Source organism: Stegostoma tigrinum, chromosome 15, assembly GCF_030684315.1.
Source record: "Stegostoma tigrinum isolate sSteTig4 chromosome 15, sSteTig4.hap1, whole genome shotgun sequence".
NCBI classification, from domain to species: Eukaryota; Metazoa; Chordata; class Chondrichthyes; order Orectolobiformes; family Stegostomatidae; genus Stegostoma; species Stegostoma tigrinum.
Genome location: NC_081368.1, coordinates 28,863,653 through 28,881,895, shown reverse-complemented (window position 1 = coordinate 28,881,895; position 18,243 = coordinate 28,863,653). Strand labels below are relative to the sequence as shown.

Below are 18,243 nucleotides of genomic sequence, written 5' to 3'. Positions count from 1 at the left end.
TGCACTTAACAGCAGTGACTGGAGATTCAAGGAAAGGTGTTTATGCTTACACACTATTAATTTGCTTCTAGAGTCCTGAACCAGTATAGATTGTTGGGATGAAAGACCTTCCTACGTCAGTAAAGGGATCAACACAGTGTGATAATGTTATTAATAACTACTCCTGGTGTCTTGTATTATTTGCCACTTCTCTCAGTATGTGGTAGGGGTTTAATGATTGCCTGAGGTAGTTCATTGCCACCAATTCACCTTTGTCTTTGCTTTGTCATAGGGCTATCTAGTGATTTGTGACACAAGATCTAACATAATCGAGTATCCACAGAAGAGGTACTGTTCCTAGATAACAGAAAGGGTTATTGAAAGATAGCAATAAGTAAAACTATATTTGACCAGCATAATTGCTAAAACCTCAGGGAATTGGTGCACATACATTTGCTGACTGTGACAGATAGAATAAAACTTATTGTCTGCATCAACAGTCCATGTGAAATATTATTCGGGTGGAGCCAATGAAACATAAACATTATCTTTTTCAGAGCCATTACTTTACACAACATTTTCCCAAAGCTAACAAAGTGTGGAGCTCTCTCCGCGACTCCCTTGTCCGCTCCACACTCCCCTCCAACCCCACCACACCCGGCACTTTCCCCTGCAACCACAGGAAGTGCTACACTTGCCCCCACACCTCCTCCCTCACCCCCATCCCAGGCCCCAAGATGACCTTCCATATCAAGCAGATGTTCACCTGCACATCTGCCAATGTGGTATATTGTATCCATTGCACCCGGTGTGGCTTCCTCTACATTTGGGGAAACCAAGCGGAGGCTTGGCGACCGCTTTGCAGAACTCCTCCGCTCGGTTCACAACAAACAACTGCACCTCCCAGTCGCGAACCATTTCAACTCCCCCCTCCCATTCCTCAGATGACATGTCTATCATGGGCCTCCTGCAGTGCCACAATGATGCCACCCAAAGGTTGCAGGAACAGCATCTCATATTCTGCTTGGGAACCCTGCAGCCTAATGGTATCAATGTGGACTTCACAAGCTTCAAAATCTCCCCTCCCCTACTGCATCCCAAAACCAGCCCAGTTCTTCCCCTCCCCCAACTGCATCACAAAACCACCCAGCTTGTCCCCTCCCTCCACTGCATCCCAAAACCAGCCCAGCCTGTCTCTGCCTCCCTAACCTGTTCTTCCTCTCACCCATCCCTTCCTCCCACCTCAAGCCGCACCTCCATTTCCTACCTACCACCTCATCCCGCCTCCTTGACCTGTCCATCTTCCCTGGACTGACCTATCCCCTCCCTACCTCCCCACCTATACTCTCCTCTCTACCTATCTTGTTTTCTCTCCATCTTTAGTCCGCCTCCCCCCTCTCCCTATTTATTCCAGTTCCCTCTCCCCATCCCCCTCTCTGATGAAGGGTCAAGGCCCGAAACGTCAGCTTTTGTGCTCCTGAGATGCTGCTTGGCCTGCTGTGTTCATTCAGCTCCACACTTTGTTATCTTGGATTCTCCAGCATCTGCAGTTTCCATTATCACTTCACTGATCTTGTTTGCTTGAACTCACTTCAGGAAAATACCCGTATATTTTTGGTTTTCATCTGGGGAAAGTCTGCTCCAGAACAAGCTGCTCAGCTCATGTCTTCTACTTCTGAAGCACCTTTGTGGTGTCTTCAATGTGAAACAGGATTATGCTCTTTTGAAATAAAAACAATGGGAATATATAACATACACAAAACAGCTCAAAGTGACTCATTTAAAAGTCAGTCTGGGCACCATGGGCCGAATGGCTTCCTTCTATCCATAAACGCACCAATTCTTTATTATTGAAAGGAATGGCTCTTGTCATGTAGACACACAATAACTAATCTGTGTTAACAACATCCTACAGACAATGATGTCATTATTAGCCAATAACTCTGTTTGTCAGTTGTGCCAGTTCAAAGATAATGTTGGCTATGACATCCAGAGAATGCTTGCCCTTTTGTTTAAATGTATAAGATGTGACTAATGTTTGCTAAGGCAGGTAGCTGTGCTCTCAATTTTACATTCTTTCAAAAGATTTAAGTCTGAAAATCCCAAATATCAACTAATCTTTTCTACCACTGCTGTGCATCCCCAGGACTACTTTGTTTCACTGTTTCAAGAATTTTTAATTTAAATACATACAACATAGAATCCCTACAGTGTGGAAACAGGCCCTTTGGCTGAACAAGTCTGCACTGACCCTTGCAGCATCCTACCCAGGCTTATATCCCTATAACTCACCTAATCTACCGACCCCTGAACACTACGGACAATTTAACATGGCCAATCCACCTAGCCTGCACATCTTTGGACTGTGGGAAGAAACTGCAGTATTTGGATGAAACCCTTGCAGACACAGGGAGAATGTGCAAACTCCACACAGATAGTTGCCCAAGGCTAGAATTGAACCCAGGCCCCTGGTGCTGTAAGGCAGCGGTAGCTCACCACTGAGCCACTATGCCTCCTTTGTTTTTGAAGTTTAAATAGTTACTTTGGAAAGTAATGCGAATCCTAATCCTATTGCAGGGGTGGCATGGTGGCTCAGTGGTTTGCACTGCTGCCTCAAAGCACCAGGGACCTGGGTTCAATGCTACCCTCGGGCAACTGTCTGTGTGGAGTTTGCACATTCTCCCTGTGTCTGCGTGGGTTTCCTCTGGGTACTCCAGTTTCCTCCCACAGTCCAAAGGTGTACAGGTTAGGTGGATTGGCTAAGCTAAATTGCCCAAAGTGTTCAGGGGTCTGTAGATTAGGTGGGTTACAGGGGGATAGGTCTGGGTGGGATGCATCAAGGGTCAGTGTGGACTTGTTGGGCTAAAAGGCCTGTTTCCACACTGTATAGATTCTATGACAGAACATGGAAGGTCAAAGTATGCAGAATGCCAGAGTTTGAATTAATTTGTAAACAGATCTCACAAAACCCTTTCTCACGCTGCTTCTACTTTTAAAATCCAGTGAACTGTGTTTGTTTTTTTTTGGAGTTACTTGTATCTTCACTTGCATGACTTAATTTATTTTGAATCATGGACTGAAGTACATCACACCGACAGCACCAAAAGTGATATTTTGCATCAATGCAACGACAAAATGAATGCTGTGTGGGGGGAACCTTTAAATACACAATCTCTAAGTTTAAAACAAAACATAATTTTTACTATAATACTATATAATGGTATAGATTTTCAACTTTATGTCTTGATGTAGCTTTAGTGACACATGCAAATCAGCCTCTACAAGAAGGTAGAAATTCTGTAATACAATACAAGCATTGCAAGCTAAAAAGCTATTCCAATAATGTCTAAAGCTATTTCCTCACCTCATCTTCTTTCAGCTTCTGCCATTTCACTTGTGATTACCACAAAGTGGGTCAATCAGCCTTTTCCACCTTGTTCAGCCAGCCTAACTCTGACCCTAACCCTCTTCCAATCCTGCTGAGTTTAAGTCTCTCATCAACACATCTTTCCAGCTACTGTTAAGCCTTCCTCTTCTCCTAATTCCTAACATTGCATCTTCATCAAGCGCCTCACCACATTTCTCCTCCCTCTCCACAACACAGGCCACACTATTTCAATTTCTACTTGCCTATTTCTTTGGATTCTCCCACAACCTTTGCTGACTCCCTGATGTGTGGTTCAGGATATTCCCTTTTCTCATTACTTCAGACATTCGTCTCAAACATCCCCATCTGATTTCTGTTCAATTGTTGTTCCTCTCTTCTTGAAGTTGTGCAGGTTTCTGACTATTTGCCAAGTCTGGCCTCACAACTGTCTTGAACATTCTTTCTTTTAGTTTCAATGATGTTTTTCTATCGTATAACATCTGTCATACTTCTTCTAAATACTCCAGTCAGAGCTAATCTATTGTTTAATTTCCATTTCCATCTTCCTTCTTCTACCACGTAACCAAAAATACATTGATGTGGAGGTAACGATGTTGACAAAGTCAGAAATCACACAACACCAGGTTATAGTCCAACAGGTTCATTTGAAACCACAAGCTTTTGGAGTCTCAGTTACTATTGAGAATTATGTTAATCTGCTTCAATGATCCAACTTACTATCAATAAGCTTATTTGAAAACATTTCAGTGTCAATAGTAGGATGTTTAGTTGTAGTCTTGTCTCTTAGTTAGAAAGGTTATGTCGAAATCTCACTCCATGACCTAGACATAACAATTAAAACATCATTCCTGACAGAATGCTATCTTATTGGCGGCACAGCCTTTGGGATGTGATTTCAAACCGAGGCCCAGTCTGGTCTGTCAGGTGGGCACAAGACATCACTTAGTATCTATTTCAAAGAAGAGTAAAGGGAAATTCCCCTATGGTCAATATTTATCTTTCAATTAACCATCAAAAATAGATTAGCGTTTCATTTTCTCTTTGTTTTTTGTGGGATTATTTCTTGTGCAATTTGACTGATATGTCTCCTATAATACAACAGTGACTGCATTCATAAGTTGTTCATTAGTTTAAGATATTTGAGGATTTCCCTTGTTCATGTAACATTTGTTCAAGATTTCCTTTTATGCCTTTTATTATTTTCTGCCAGTGAGATCAGTTCTTTTTAAATGAGAAAATTATTTATTGAATATTGTAGTTTATTTATGATTCTTCTGGAAGAATACTGAGAAAGTAATTCATTTTACTTATGCGTTATTGTCCAAATTCTATACGTTGTGTTTTTTTAAAATAGGGGATTAAAAGTTTAAGATTGAGCTTTAACGCATGATATTTACTTTGGCTTGCCCTTATTGCAGAGATAAATCTCCTGCATTTAAATAGCAAATTAATGGCTTAATATTTATTGAGTTAAAAATGAAAGCCAATGGTTGGCCATGTGCTGTGTTAATGCTGTCACATGCTTCATCACAGATCAGTGGGGTTACTAGCATGTAGAAATTTGCAAGCATGTCAACCAATTTGTTTTCCTCTTCATCTCCCTGTTCTAACTTCGCCGGGACTTAAATACAGGAGGCGCTTCATGAACATTCATGGTACTGATGCTTCTTGGGGCTGGATTTAATACTCATCCATTGGTGGGCTTGAAGCTGGGAGCCGAAATTAACTAGAAAAATCAGATTGGAATTAGAAGCCTGATGAAGAGTTCACAGAATACTTTTAGGATAGTCTCTTAGAGTAGTACATTTTGGATCCAAGCAATTAATACTAAACTTGGTATTGTGTAATATGGCAGGTTTTATTAATGACTTTGGAGCAAAAGCAGCTCTAGATAGTAGTGATCAAAACATGGCTGAATTTCACATCCAGTTTGAAATGGAGGAGATTGAGTCAAAGACTAGTATTTTCAACTTTAATGGCGAAAAATTTGTGGGCCTGAAATTTGAGCAAGCTGACATAAACTCAGGCAGACAATTTAGAGGATAGTTCATTAGAACAGCAGTGGCAGACATTTAACAGAATATTCAGAATACATATATTTCTACTAAAAAGAAATACTAAGGGGAACACCCAACATCATGATTAAATAAAGCAGTTAGGAAAGCAACAAACATAATGGAAAGGCATATAATTGTGTAAAAATGAATGGTAGGTCCAATGATTAGCCAGGATATAATGGGGAAAGACTTAAAAAAAACAAAATCAAATTAGAGCCTGAGATAAAGGTAGCTATCATACAAATGTGGACAGCAAGAATTTCTATAGATATTTAAAAAGGAAACAAATTAGTGAATTCTAGCCCTTTGGAGAATCAGATGAGGAGTTAATAGCACATAATAGGGCGATGACAGGAAAAAGAAACAGATATTTTTCTGCTGTCTTCACTATGGAGAATATATATTAAAAAAAATAGTTTTAATCAGAAGGTGGACAGAGAAAGAGTAACTTAGTGAACTCACAATCACCAGGGATATAATACCAGCAAACTGATGGAGCTGTGGCAGACCAGTGTCCAGATCCTGACTAACTTCTACCTAGGGGCTTACAACAGTGAGCTACTGAGGCAATAAATATGTTGCTACTGATTTTCCAGTACTATTAGATTCAAGAGAGGCTCCATCAGACTTGAAAGGAGCAAGTATGACTACTGTACTCAAGAAAAGATGGAGCCAGAAAATACGAAACGAGAGGCTGAATCTTAATTTCTTTGACAAGTTTCTTGGAAGGTTTCTTGCCTGTTGAGACTTCTCATTGTATCCTACCAAAGTTACCTCATTCACTACCTACCCCTGCCTGCTCACCAAATTCTATCCCCTTTCTATCACTTGCTATTTACTGGATATCTGCCAAAGACCAGCATCCCTACACATGCACCATCTTTGAAAGGCTGCTGTATACCAGGAACTGCACTGACATTTTTAAGTTGCTTCTTGAGATTAGTTCAGAAGGTGTCAGGGAAAGGGCAAATGGCAGTGCACTTCTCCATCTGGGATCCTGGTAGATGGGGTGGCAAAGCGGAGGAGTGTCATTTTCCTGGAGGACCGGCAGAGGAGTCTGCGCCACTAGACCCTAGCAACCTGCTCGCAGATCACCACCTAGGTTGCTATGGTCCAGAGGAATAGTTGGCAGTGCTGCAAGAATGTCATTGACCTTCTCTGCTACACCAGGCGAAGTCCCACACTCCACTCTCTGCTACCTCTCACTCGCTACCTCTGCTACTAGACCCACATCCCACCAAGGGTTATACTCTGTCACTTTGCCTTTAACAATTTTCCACACTCGGTCTCATATCCCATGCCTCCTCTGCCACACCATCTCTGCACTGAACACTCACTCATCCAGGCCACCCTACCACCTTTCAACCAACTACACCAGCATGAATCATTCTGTCACCCATTTTAATCTCATTTCCCACATTCCAGGAGAAGACAGCCCACGTGGGCAGAAAGGGCCGAGAAGGATGGGGTGTCCAACATCCGCTCCACACATGCTATAAATAGAGAATCTTGGCCTTTGCTGGAGAAGAATGAGATAGCTGAGGTGAAGAGGGATTGAGATGTTCTATCGCATGAGTGGCAAAACACTACTGTGCAGGTAAGGTAAGTGATCAAGAATGCTTATGGAATGCTGTCTTTAATTGCAAAAGTAAAAGTAAGGATGTTATGCTTCAGTTGTACGAGGAATTGATACAACATATCTTGAACAGTCTGTGACGTTTTGGTCTCCTTATTTAAAGAATGATACAAATGCATTGGAGATTGTTCAGAGGAAGCTTACTAGATTAAACCTGGAATGCATATATGCAATGAGGAAAGGTTGGACATACAGTGTTTGTTCACACTGGAATTTGGAAGAGTGAGAGGTGATTTGGTTCAAGCTCGTAGGTTTCTGAATGGTCTTGACAAAGTAGAAATGGAAGAGATGTTGTAGGTGAGAGCAGAACAAGGGAGAACTTTTTTTAGAGTTAGGGGGTCACCCTTTATTGACAATGATGACTAGAACCATTTTCTCTTGGAGGGTTGTGTAATTTGGAACTCTGCCGCAGAAGATGATGGAGACAAGGGTCATTAAATATTCTTGAAGCAGATACAAGTATATTATTTTTCGGCAATTGAATAAAAGTTTATTTGGGTAGATGGGAATGTGGATTTTGGAATAAACAGATTCGTTATGGTCTTATTAAATGATGAGCAGATTTGATGGGACCAAGTAGCTTACTTCTGCTCCAAATTTGTATTTTCCCATGTCTCTACGTAAAATCTCTACAGCCTGCATTCTGCTTACCCTCATACCCCTGTCCCTACTTCAACATTTTCAGTAACAGGATGGTCTGAACGGCCCTCTTTTGAGCCACCTGAAGCCCTTGGTGGGATTTTACTGATCCCCTTAAATTGAGCAATTAATGTTCACATATGGACTTCAACCAGCACCGACGTGGATTTAACCAAATGACCTCACAAAATACAACACCAGCCACTGCCTCATTGCTGGAATATGCCAACTAGGCACTAGGTGTGATCCCCAAAAATTGACAATGCGATCCATTGTAACTTGCCTCCTCTTCGCATGATAGCAGGACCTTCAGTGAACACAATGTGTATTGGTCAGCTGCCAGCCCTCTGATTTTCTGAGAACTGTCCAAGTTGGAACTTAATCATAAAAACTGAAAGGCTGTTAAGTGGTTGCAGGGAAGCTAGTTGTCACCTAGGCTGCAACCCCGGACTCTCAACCCCGAGTCCGAACTTTAATAGGGGTGTTGGGGCAAACTCACCCCTCAAGTCCAACCTTTTGTCTCTGGATCAGGTTGATTAAAAATGTAATTGGTAATTATGGCTCTCTTTACCACAGTTGTACTTGATATCGAAATATACTTATTTGCAGTTATATCCATCATTCAGGCCATTTTTTTCTTACAGTCATAAAGTGATTGTCACTTGTGGATGGACTGTACTTGCTGGTAAAGCACCAGATCGTTTTAAGGAATGCTTAGCCAAGATTGCAGGCTTTTCTGTGTCACTTCTTTTTACTGTTGGTGCAGAAGTATCGATATTGAAAGAAAACCTCTACCATCAGTATTTTCACAACTTTCTCCTGCTTCTGTGGCAGACACTATTCAAGCTTATGACAACAATAACAGTTCTGGTGTATTATAAAAGTCTCACACTGGATCAGTTAATATTGTACAAGCCAAAGGCACAAGCTTGGAGTGGGGGGAGGTGGTGTGGTGGTACCCGTTTTCATTTGACTTGGATTCGAATCTGCAGACCTCACCAGTCTACACTTTAATATAGTTGATAACATTGGCCATACATATCAGAAGCCCTCTTTAATGATTGGATTTGGCAAGATGGAATGATTCAAAACTAGGATGTATCATTAGATGAATCAATTCATTGCCAAGGATATTAAAGCCAGTTATTATGCGAGGCGGTTAGCAAAGCTGTCATTCCAGATATTATCCATTTCCTGCAATCCAAGAATAGAAATATCTGTTCATGACTCCACAGTCATCATGAAGCTTGGCTGAGACAGATTTACTTGCAGATACAAAAAATATGGCAAAGTTGACATAGAGTCGTACAGCACAGAAATCGACCCTTTGGTCTAACAAGTCCATGTGAACATAATCACAAACTAAATTAGTCCAATCTGCCTGCTCCTGCCCCATAACCCTCCAAACTTTACTCAGTCATGTACTTATCCAAATGTCTTTAAAACATTCAAAACAAACCCATACCCTCCACTTCATCAGGAAGCTCATTCCATATGCAAACCACCCTCTATGTAAAGAATTTGCCCCTCATGTCTTTTAGAAATCTCTGTCCTCTCACCTTAAACATGTGGCCCCTAGTCTTTAAATCCCCCGTATTTGCTTCTCATCTTACAGTTTTTGTCACTAATACTGGAAATGTTTCAATTTCACAGACTGGTCCTAGCACGTTCTAGTGAATTGTTTCTTGTAGGAATGGTCAAGCTATTTGATGATGTCATTATCAAAGAACAGGCCCAAGCCAAGTAGAATCTGCAATTGTCAGCAATACTCGCAATCTGAACAATACAATTTTATGCTTAGCAAAGACAAATGCATATTTGCAGAATCTAAGATTGACTTTCTGCAGTATAAAATGTTGGAGCTGGTGCAAAGTCTGCATACAACACTGTCAAAGCAATTCATGCGCTTCTGACCCTATCTAGTGTGGCAGAGTTGGCATTACTCCTAAGTACGGCCAACGATGATCATAAATCTCTTCCTTAAAAGCATAGCCTCTTCAGAAGTTACTGTGCAAAGATGCACAATGGGAATGGGCAAATACACAGCTAACAGTGTTTCAGTTTAAAGAAGAGGATAGCATATCTGGCTGTCCTCATGCATTTCAAAATATGTGCTAAATCATGTGTCACAACAGATGCATTAGGAAATGCCATATGAGCTGTACTTTTGCAGTATTTGAAAGAAAGTGAAGGAATCACTTATATATTACACCTGTTCATGGAAACTGAACACAAATACTCAACTGGAGCATGGGAAGCAGTAGCCTGCATCTGTGCTTGTGAATATTGGCATATGGACCTTTGTGGTATAAAGAATCATTTGACTGGCTAGAATACATGTCTGTATAGATGGCTATATTAAAAACTGTGTAACAGGTACATTCAGTGAAAATCTGTCAAACAATTTTCCCCTCCTCCACAAATGAACCTGTGGCCAACAAGACCAGAGTAACAACACCAAGCAGATATTTTTGGAGAATTGCAAACAGAAGCAAGCAAGTGATGTTTCCTGATTATTGTTCATGAACAACATAGCAAATGGCCAGAAATCAATACAACAAATTCTATTAACCACCACTTCAAGCCATGGACATTCTAGCCAAGCTGTTAACAAAATTGTGTTCTCTAGTGACTAGCACTATGTCGGTTGTGGGCAAATTGTTGGAGGTGATTATAAAAGATAGGAGTTATGGACCAGTTTTTTTTCTGGTCAGTTCTCAGAGTTCCTAGAAAGTTCTGGAGTCAACTACCATGTGATACTATAATATAATGTAAAATTGAATGGTGACATTTGATGATTCTACAGTAAACATCAGTCTAAAAACTTATATGTTGGAGGGGACAAAGTGTGAATAATCCAGTCATATCATACTTTGCACAAATCGATCCACCCTACACTCTGGGGTGAAAAGGGGCCAGAATTAGGGGAATAGGGTGGAGGAAGAGGAGGGTGATCTTCGGAGGGCCAGTGAAGACTTGATAGTTTGAATGCTCTCTATCTGCACTGCAGGGATCCTATGAAATTTATGACTAGTTGCAATTTTTTGCATTCTGCTGATCATTCTTTGGCTGTAACATCTCTACGATAATAATTTCAGAAGGAAAGCAGAAGAAACTGCATCAATGACAAAGTCTAACAAGGAGCCACAATGTCAGTTTGGAGATTGGGTTCACACCAAATGGCAAAATCACAACCACAAATGTGTCTTATCTCTTCAGGGCTGAGGTTAATGAAAGGTTTGCTCAGCAACAGCACTTATCTGTAGTATGATGTTATGATAGCTTGATAGTTAAGTTTTTTTGTGGACATGAGTTTGACGGATTGTGGGAAAATCAGGGTTTTTGTTTAAAATGGTCAATGAAAAGATGCATTTGAACTTATTCTTAACAAGTCACCTTTTGGAAACCATATTGTTAAGATATTTGAGATATGCAGACCAAGCAGCATGAGAGGAGCAGGAAGGCTGATGTTACAGGCCTAGGCTGTTCAAAAAAAAATGGTTAAGATATTTGCTGGTCTTGGATGCTTTGACTTACTTCAGGCAAAGCACATGACATTTTTATGACTAGGTTTTATGGTTGTTTTGTTTATATTATATTTTACAGTCTTGGCATTTGCTTATTGGTTTTCAGTTGGGAGAAACATGCTGAAGAACAAGTTGTTCAGCTCATATCTCCTGTTTCTGAAACACCTCTGTGATGAATCAAGTGTGAAGTCTGGTTGTACTCTTGAAAAATGTTTGTGCTACTGTGTTTCTCCAGCAAGCTGTGTTAGCTAATATCCCAGAGACAAATAGCCAGCTGAACAGCTCAAACTTTATTTTTTTTGCCTTCAAGAACTAAGGCTTATTGCAAAGCATGTTTTCCCAAAAACAGAAATTACTGGAAAAGCTTGGCAGGTCTGGTAGCATCTGTGGAGAGAAATCACAGCTAACGTTTCAGGTCCAGTGACCTTTCCTCAGAACTTCCATCAATATTGAAGAAGGGTCACTAGACCTGAAACATTAACTCTGATTTCTCTCCCCAGATACTGCCAGACCCACAGAGCTTTTCCAGCAATTTCTGTTTTAGTTTCTGATTTACCGCATCCATAGTTCTTTCAGTTTTCCAAAGTGAATCCGTGCAGAGAAAAATCAATTTTTTTTTACTTCTTTACGCAGTGCATATTAGTTCTTGTCTGTGTTTTGGGTTTTTAGAGGGATAGCCATTCATGTTTTCATATCACAAACTAAAATCTTTGCCGTATTTGTATCATAATTGAATAAGTTTTGGTTTATACTATATTAATAATATTTTGTTTATTAAAGAAACTTTGCTGATTGATTTAATATATCTAATATAGAGAAAGCATATGCATGGCCACTTTGGGACCTGGGTAAATCAGTTAAATTCATGACATGAACTGGGTAACAGAAATAGAAAAAGGCAGTATATATCTCCCACTTTGGTCAGAACAATAATAACACTAAGTGCAGCAAGAGATGCTTAACAGTAAATGGATCACAATATTATAAGGGCAGTGATTAGCGGATACATCATTGAGGTAATCGTGTAGAATCACAAGTTTAAATTTGTGGATTTCAGCATCCTTATCAGAGATGATCACATCTCAAAGAACATTTCTTTATCTAAAGAAAATTGACAAGGTAAACGCTGAAAAAAATTGTTTCAATGTAAATCCGTTTGTTATTTAGGACAGTTCAATTTAATACAATGTCTTTGGTTTCATCTGGGGGATGTGATGTCATGCTCAATTTTTTGATGTTTGCTTACGTGAGTCTTGTATCTTCTCTCATATTAGTTAATTCTGGATATGGTTACTGAGGAAGAAACAATAAACTGAGGTTGTTTGATGTAAGCAGAACTGATATATCAAACACAGCAGAAACAGTTAAAGCAACAACTTATTGTTGTTTAAGGTGATGGTTCTGAACGGGTTAATGCTTCACCCAATCTGATAATGTCTTATAGCCTTGGGTGGGGAAAGAGGGAATCCAGCTCAAGCTCAATGGGGTCAGGTATGTTATCTTTGAATACTGACGGTCTTGGCAACTATGCCTAATTGACCAATGTAATTTGTATCTATTCTAGTCTTGCAATAATCTGTACTGTATCTTGAGTATTTCTTAATAAAGACACATTTTATAGAAGCTTTTTGTTTTATATTCATTAGGACAATTCACAAGAGTAGCAAATTAAGGGAATACCTGCATTTATACTGTATAAAAGGAGAGTGCTGTTTGGTTGGCAAATGGATTCTGATTTGTAGAGAGATTTCCATGGGAAATGTGCCAGTAAATTATGTTAACTGTTAACTGCCAAAGTTTTGTTTAAATTTTAAATCAGGAATGTTGACTCTGATTGGAGAAGGTATTGCCCTAAGAAATGAACAAGTGAATGGCTGCCACCTACTTCTGTTGAGTTGAGCCAGATGCATATGTAAGTTCTTTCTATTTACCAAGAACATGGCTCCATGAATTAAAATATTAGTTTTCAATATAGATAAGAGCACTGCACTTCAGCTGAAAATGTCACCTCAGAGCTAGCAAGAGCTGCAGGAAAGTCAGTGTGGACTAGAAAAGGGTGAAAAACATTAGTCAAACTTGTCAGTTACAGGGTCCTTAGAGAAGAAGGATTTGTAGGGGCAGCCCCGATTCAGGTTTGACAAGGGAGAAGCGGTTTCAAAACTCCATGGATTCTGTTAAAAATTCCCTGCTGGCATGGGGAATAGCTCTAAACTCACTGCGTAAAGGACCAGGATAGAAGGAATAGAAGTAAAAAAGGGAACAAATACTGAAATAACACCAAGAAGGCCAGTATCTTGTTACCAAGTTACCCTTTATTTACTCATGCGCAGTACATGACACTGATTCAGCAGGTTCAGAGCCGTCTCGCAGAATGAGCAAGAACCCCTAACACCCCTGTTTATATCTGTCAGCCAGGTTGACAGCCACAATAAGGGAACTCATATTCTATGAGGTCCATGTGGCTGATCTCGTTATAATCACTACACTTCCCTTTCACAGTGGGCATTTCCAACATTTTGAGGGCACACCGTGAATCAAGAGTCATTCAATTCATTTATATTGAGAAGGCAACAATAGAAACATCATAGAGCGAATTTAGGGCAACACAAAGGCAAGTTAAATATTCTAAAGACTGACAGCAGTAAAATTTTAATATTGTGATAAGACTGGAAGGTACATAATTTAAACCACAAATTTAATGGAAAGATTTATATTGGCCACAGCCACGTAAGTTTATGTGAAAAATTGGAGACAGAGATGCGAATTGTGTATAATTGTATGAAAAGCAGGAGCACTTTCATTTTGATTGCTCAAAAGTCGGGGCCCCCACACTCCCACACCAGCGCCAGTTCTCAGCAAGCAATACAACATGCGAGTTGGGTATTCAACAGAATTTGAAACTTAAATGAAGTAAAACAGTGCAGCATTTTTTTGCATCAGAAGAGGGAACATTGTACAGTATTTCTATTATAGAGAATTTAAAACCCAGCTAGTGGTCAATATAAAAGTAGATATGTGGCTGACTATTTACATGTTCATTGTGGGGAATAAAAGTTTGGGTTTAGATTCTTTGTAATAACTCTTAAAGTGTTAATGTTGAAGACTGTCATTCTCTGCTGAATGTACTACTTTATTGGGTGAAGAGAGATGGCAGTACAGCTTGAGATGTATTGGGATTAAATATGCAAACTCTGGGCTCTTGCTCGTCTTTGTAATTTAAGTTGAATCAGCCAATTGTAACTTGTACCCATTGCTGCCATGCTGTACTTTAGAGAAGTGTTTCTTGTCGGCTGGATTGGTGGCAGCTTCTTACTATTAGTTGGTAGTTAGTTCTGCAGCACAGATGACAGTTTTTATAAATCAATTGCATCTTTACTCACTCTAAGGATCACAACATGTAGGTGGTCATCTGTGTGAAGTCCCTGTGACTGTTACTTGTAAACCCTCAATAAGTGTTTTCAGGATGATAAGGGAGAAAATAAGCAAAATATTTATCACAGAATGGGTTATAATTTTATTTGAGATGGAGTTTGAAGTTGCTTCTGAACTGCTGTACCATCATTGACGGAATTCGCTTGAAAATCCCAAGAAAGGAAAAGTAATAAAATATATAAACATGACAAAACTGATATTTTTCTGTCAGTAATGAATTACATGCAGCAATGAAACAGAAGACATCAAACTGTTCCCATTCTGGGCTAGAGAGATTGATTGGTATTATAATGGTACTAACTCCTTTTGATTTATAAATTTAATGGGGAATGATCATGGAAAACTAGTAATTTCTCAATTAGATGCGGACAGGGGTGGAGGTGTTCTTAGTATTGTTTGTGCAAGGCAAATAGTGTGGCAGCATTAATAGACCAACACATACTGGAGGCTCACAGCTCATACTGCATCTCTTGAGCTCCTGAATGCATTTTCTAAATTGTCCATTAATAAAAGCCCACATCATTAACACATTATTAGTTTTCTAACAGGTTTCACTTCAATCTACACATAATATAAATAGTCATGAAAATAATGAAAATTCATTTAATCTCTTAAAATTCTGAACAAAATAACTCTCTTGATTAGGCAGCCAAGATGTGAATTAATGAAAGTAATTTATTGAAAAGAATTAAGCTTAAATATCAGCTAAGTTTTGAACTTAAATCTGATTTCTCCGATGGGGATTTGTTAAGGTTAATTTACAACTAAAAAAAAATTAATTAAAACAAAACATTACAAAATCTGTTTAAACATGTACTAATTGCTGGTAGATGTGAACTGCATCTATAGGATTACTTTTGTTGGTGCGTTATATCAGAAATAAAAATAAAAATGAAAACAGAATTCCTCATACCTGTTTTAAAGCCCGTTCTATATCGATTCCTTGGCTCCAAGGTACTGCAGGATTGGCTAAACAGTCTCCAGTAGTTACCCTTCTTGAGATATCAATCCGTTGCCTTCGTAGATAACGAAAAGCTTCAGCTATGACAAATATTCCATCATAGGTCAAAGCAGCGGTAAACTGAATAGGAGGGAAAAAAAGTGGTTTTTATCAATACAAAACACAGAAACCTAATCGTGAAGTTTGGTCAGGTAATCATTGTGGAAACATCAATATCCAAAGACTGACATTTTACTCAGTTACTGCTTTCAGTTCTTGGCTGAGATCCTAACTAAAGATGTGTTTGGCAGCAAGGGATGGTAGGTTTGAAGCTGTTTCGTACAAGTATAATCCTCGCTATCAGAGATCACCAACTTATACTGAGGTCCCACTTGACAGAATTGACAGACAAGACAATCACCCGGTCACAGCTGAATTGTGGAACATACAATAAAAGTGATCAAGAGAGCACAGCTAAACACAAAACAAAGTTCAAAACATAAAAATGAAAGAAACCCACCTATGTGTCCAGTTAAATAACACTGAGATTACAGTCTTACAAGCTATGGAAAGAATTAAATCCATGAACGATTTAACAATTCCTTGCCACGCTTATTGAAAAACTGCACACTTGTCACATCTCATTAAAACTCTCTTTGAAGTTGATATCTTATTATGTATGTAAGCTATTTTGCATTAAATTTGTTCAATATTATTTTGCACAGCTACTAATTTATACATATAGAATCCCTACAGTGCGGAAACAGGTCATTTGGCCCACCTAGTCCATACAAACCTTTAGAAGGGCATTCCACTGCCCTATTCCTAAAACCCTGCATTTTGCATGGCTAACACATCTAACCTACACATTCCTGAAAGCTAAGGGCAATTTAAGCATGGTCAATCCACCTAACTTGCATATCTTTGGACTGTGGGAGGAAACTGCAGCACCTTGCAGAAGCCCACACAAACATATGGAAAATGTGCGAACTCCACACAGACAGTCACCCTATGTTGGAATTAAACCCGGGTCCCTGGCGCTAACAGGCAGGTGTGCTACCAATGAGCCACCATGCCACCCTTTGATAGTAATTCTGTGATAGTATTCCAATAGTCCTTGAGAAAGAAGATCTTCTATGTTTGACATTGGTATTTACCAAACACACAGATATCCAGTAGTGAAACATTAGTTCGAGAACAAACCTTTACTTTTATCATTAGTGGACCTATCCATGGCATTGCTCAAGTATGTTGGAATTTACGCTTCCTTTAACTCTGTTGTTTTCATGCTGTAAATACTATTCTTTAAAAAAAAGTGTGTATTTGAGATTGTGGACTGAAGTAGGAAAAGAACCTATTTTAAAACCAAAGATTGGTGAGGGATTTTAAAATGTAGGTAGCCTGACACTGATTGTATGTACTATTTATACAGGTGTCTGTTGAGCAGTGGTGGAAGCTTAGCTTGCAAATGAGCTAGAGCCAAGGGGCTTGTGTGTATCAAACTTTGACGGAAAACAAGTAGCCGATTGGTCTGTGGACGAATGGCCAGTTTCAATATCAAAGGCCTTCTGCCTGCCAACAATTATGCAATTGGCTCCCAGAAAGCTGAACATCTTGGAGTGTGAATGTTTTACTGGAAACCATTGGGTCACTGGAGGAGAAGGAGCTGACTTTCCTCTTTAGTAAAAAGCACCTCAAGTCTGTAGATAACTAATGAATTTCCCCTTTCTGGTTGGTGTAAGCTGTGACTTTAAATTGATAAGTCAAAGACCTTCATAAGTGGGAACCAGTCACCCTTTGCCTCCTGCAAACAAGTAAAAGTATTGGGATAAGGAAAATTGAGAAGCCATGTTCTGATCAGCATAAGCATCGTGTCCTCTGTGGACAGGGACCACTGAACTGCCTTTCCATCTTTCTCCTCCACCCATAACTCATCTTTTTTCTTGCCTGTATGTCTCTTTGTAGAAGGGGAGCATTTCTAGGGGTGAGAGTTTTAACTGGTAGAGTTATGTGTTGAAGATTCTTTATTCATCTATAGCTAGAATCTATTTACTTATAATAAATAGTCAATCCTGTTCAGTTCAGAAACATGTTCCGCGCTTTCCATTAACCGAGAAAGAGACAGGTAATTGTGTGGAATTAGGCACATGTTTCAACATCGTTATCTTTTGTAACAGCTTGGACAGTAGGAGGGCTTGATATTCAGCGTGTTACCCCAGTGAGGTGTAACAATATTGCTGCTCATCCTACTTCCCTCTTTTTCTTTTACTTTCTCTCTTTATCTGTGCTTCTCCTTGATTTTACATATTTTGTTTCTCTTGATCTACATTTCTTGTCCAGTTATTTCTCCACCTTTTCTTCTGCATTTTTCACAAGAAGGGCGTGAGTGACATGAAGTGTTGTACAGCCCGGTTACAGCCACAGGCTGACAGGTGATTGATGTCTTTTAGGAAGTTGGTAATTAGTAGATACCAGCCGTAAGGGCCAGGTCAAAGAAGGTATCACTTTGCAGATAGAGGTTGTAATAAAGCAATAAACCGTGTGAAGAAAAATTGTAGTGAGCCTGCCTAAGATACAAATCGGAGCTCATAGAACTGAATGATAAGTACATCAGAATGTTAAAAATTCACTAACTTAAACCAAAT

At 39.5% G+C, this 18,243-nt stretch overlaps 1 protein-coding gene across 9 annotated transcripts in view; it reads right to left on the bottom strand.

Moving 5' to 3' along the window:
- Positions 1 to 18,243, bottom strand: part of LOC125458672 (glutamate receptor 3-like) — a 384,493-nt gene that overhangs the window by 159,581 nt on the left and 206,669 nt on the right. For all 9 annotated transcript variants that reach the window (XR_009446706.1, XR_009446707.1, XM_059651391.1 and 6 more), the window contains exon 7: positions 15,572 to 15,739. Coding sequence is in view for 7 of the 9 variants with exons in the window: in XM_059651391.1 (XP_059507374.1) it covers positions 15,572 to 15,739 (168 nt within the window). In the remaining 2 variants the exon portion in view is untranslated. The remainder of the gene's footprint in view (positions 1 to 15,571; positions 15,740 to 18,243) is intronic.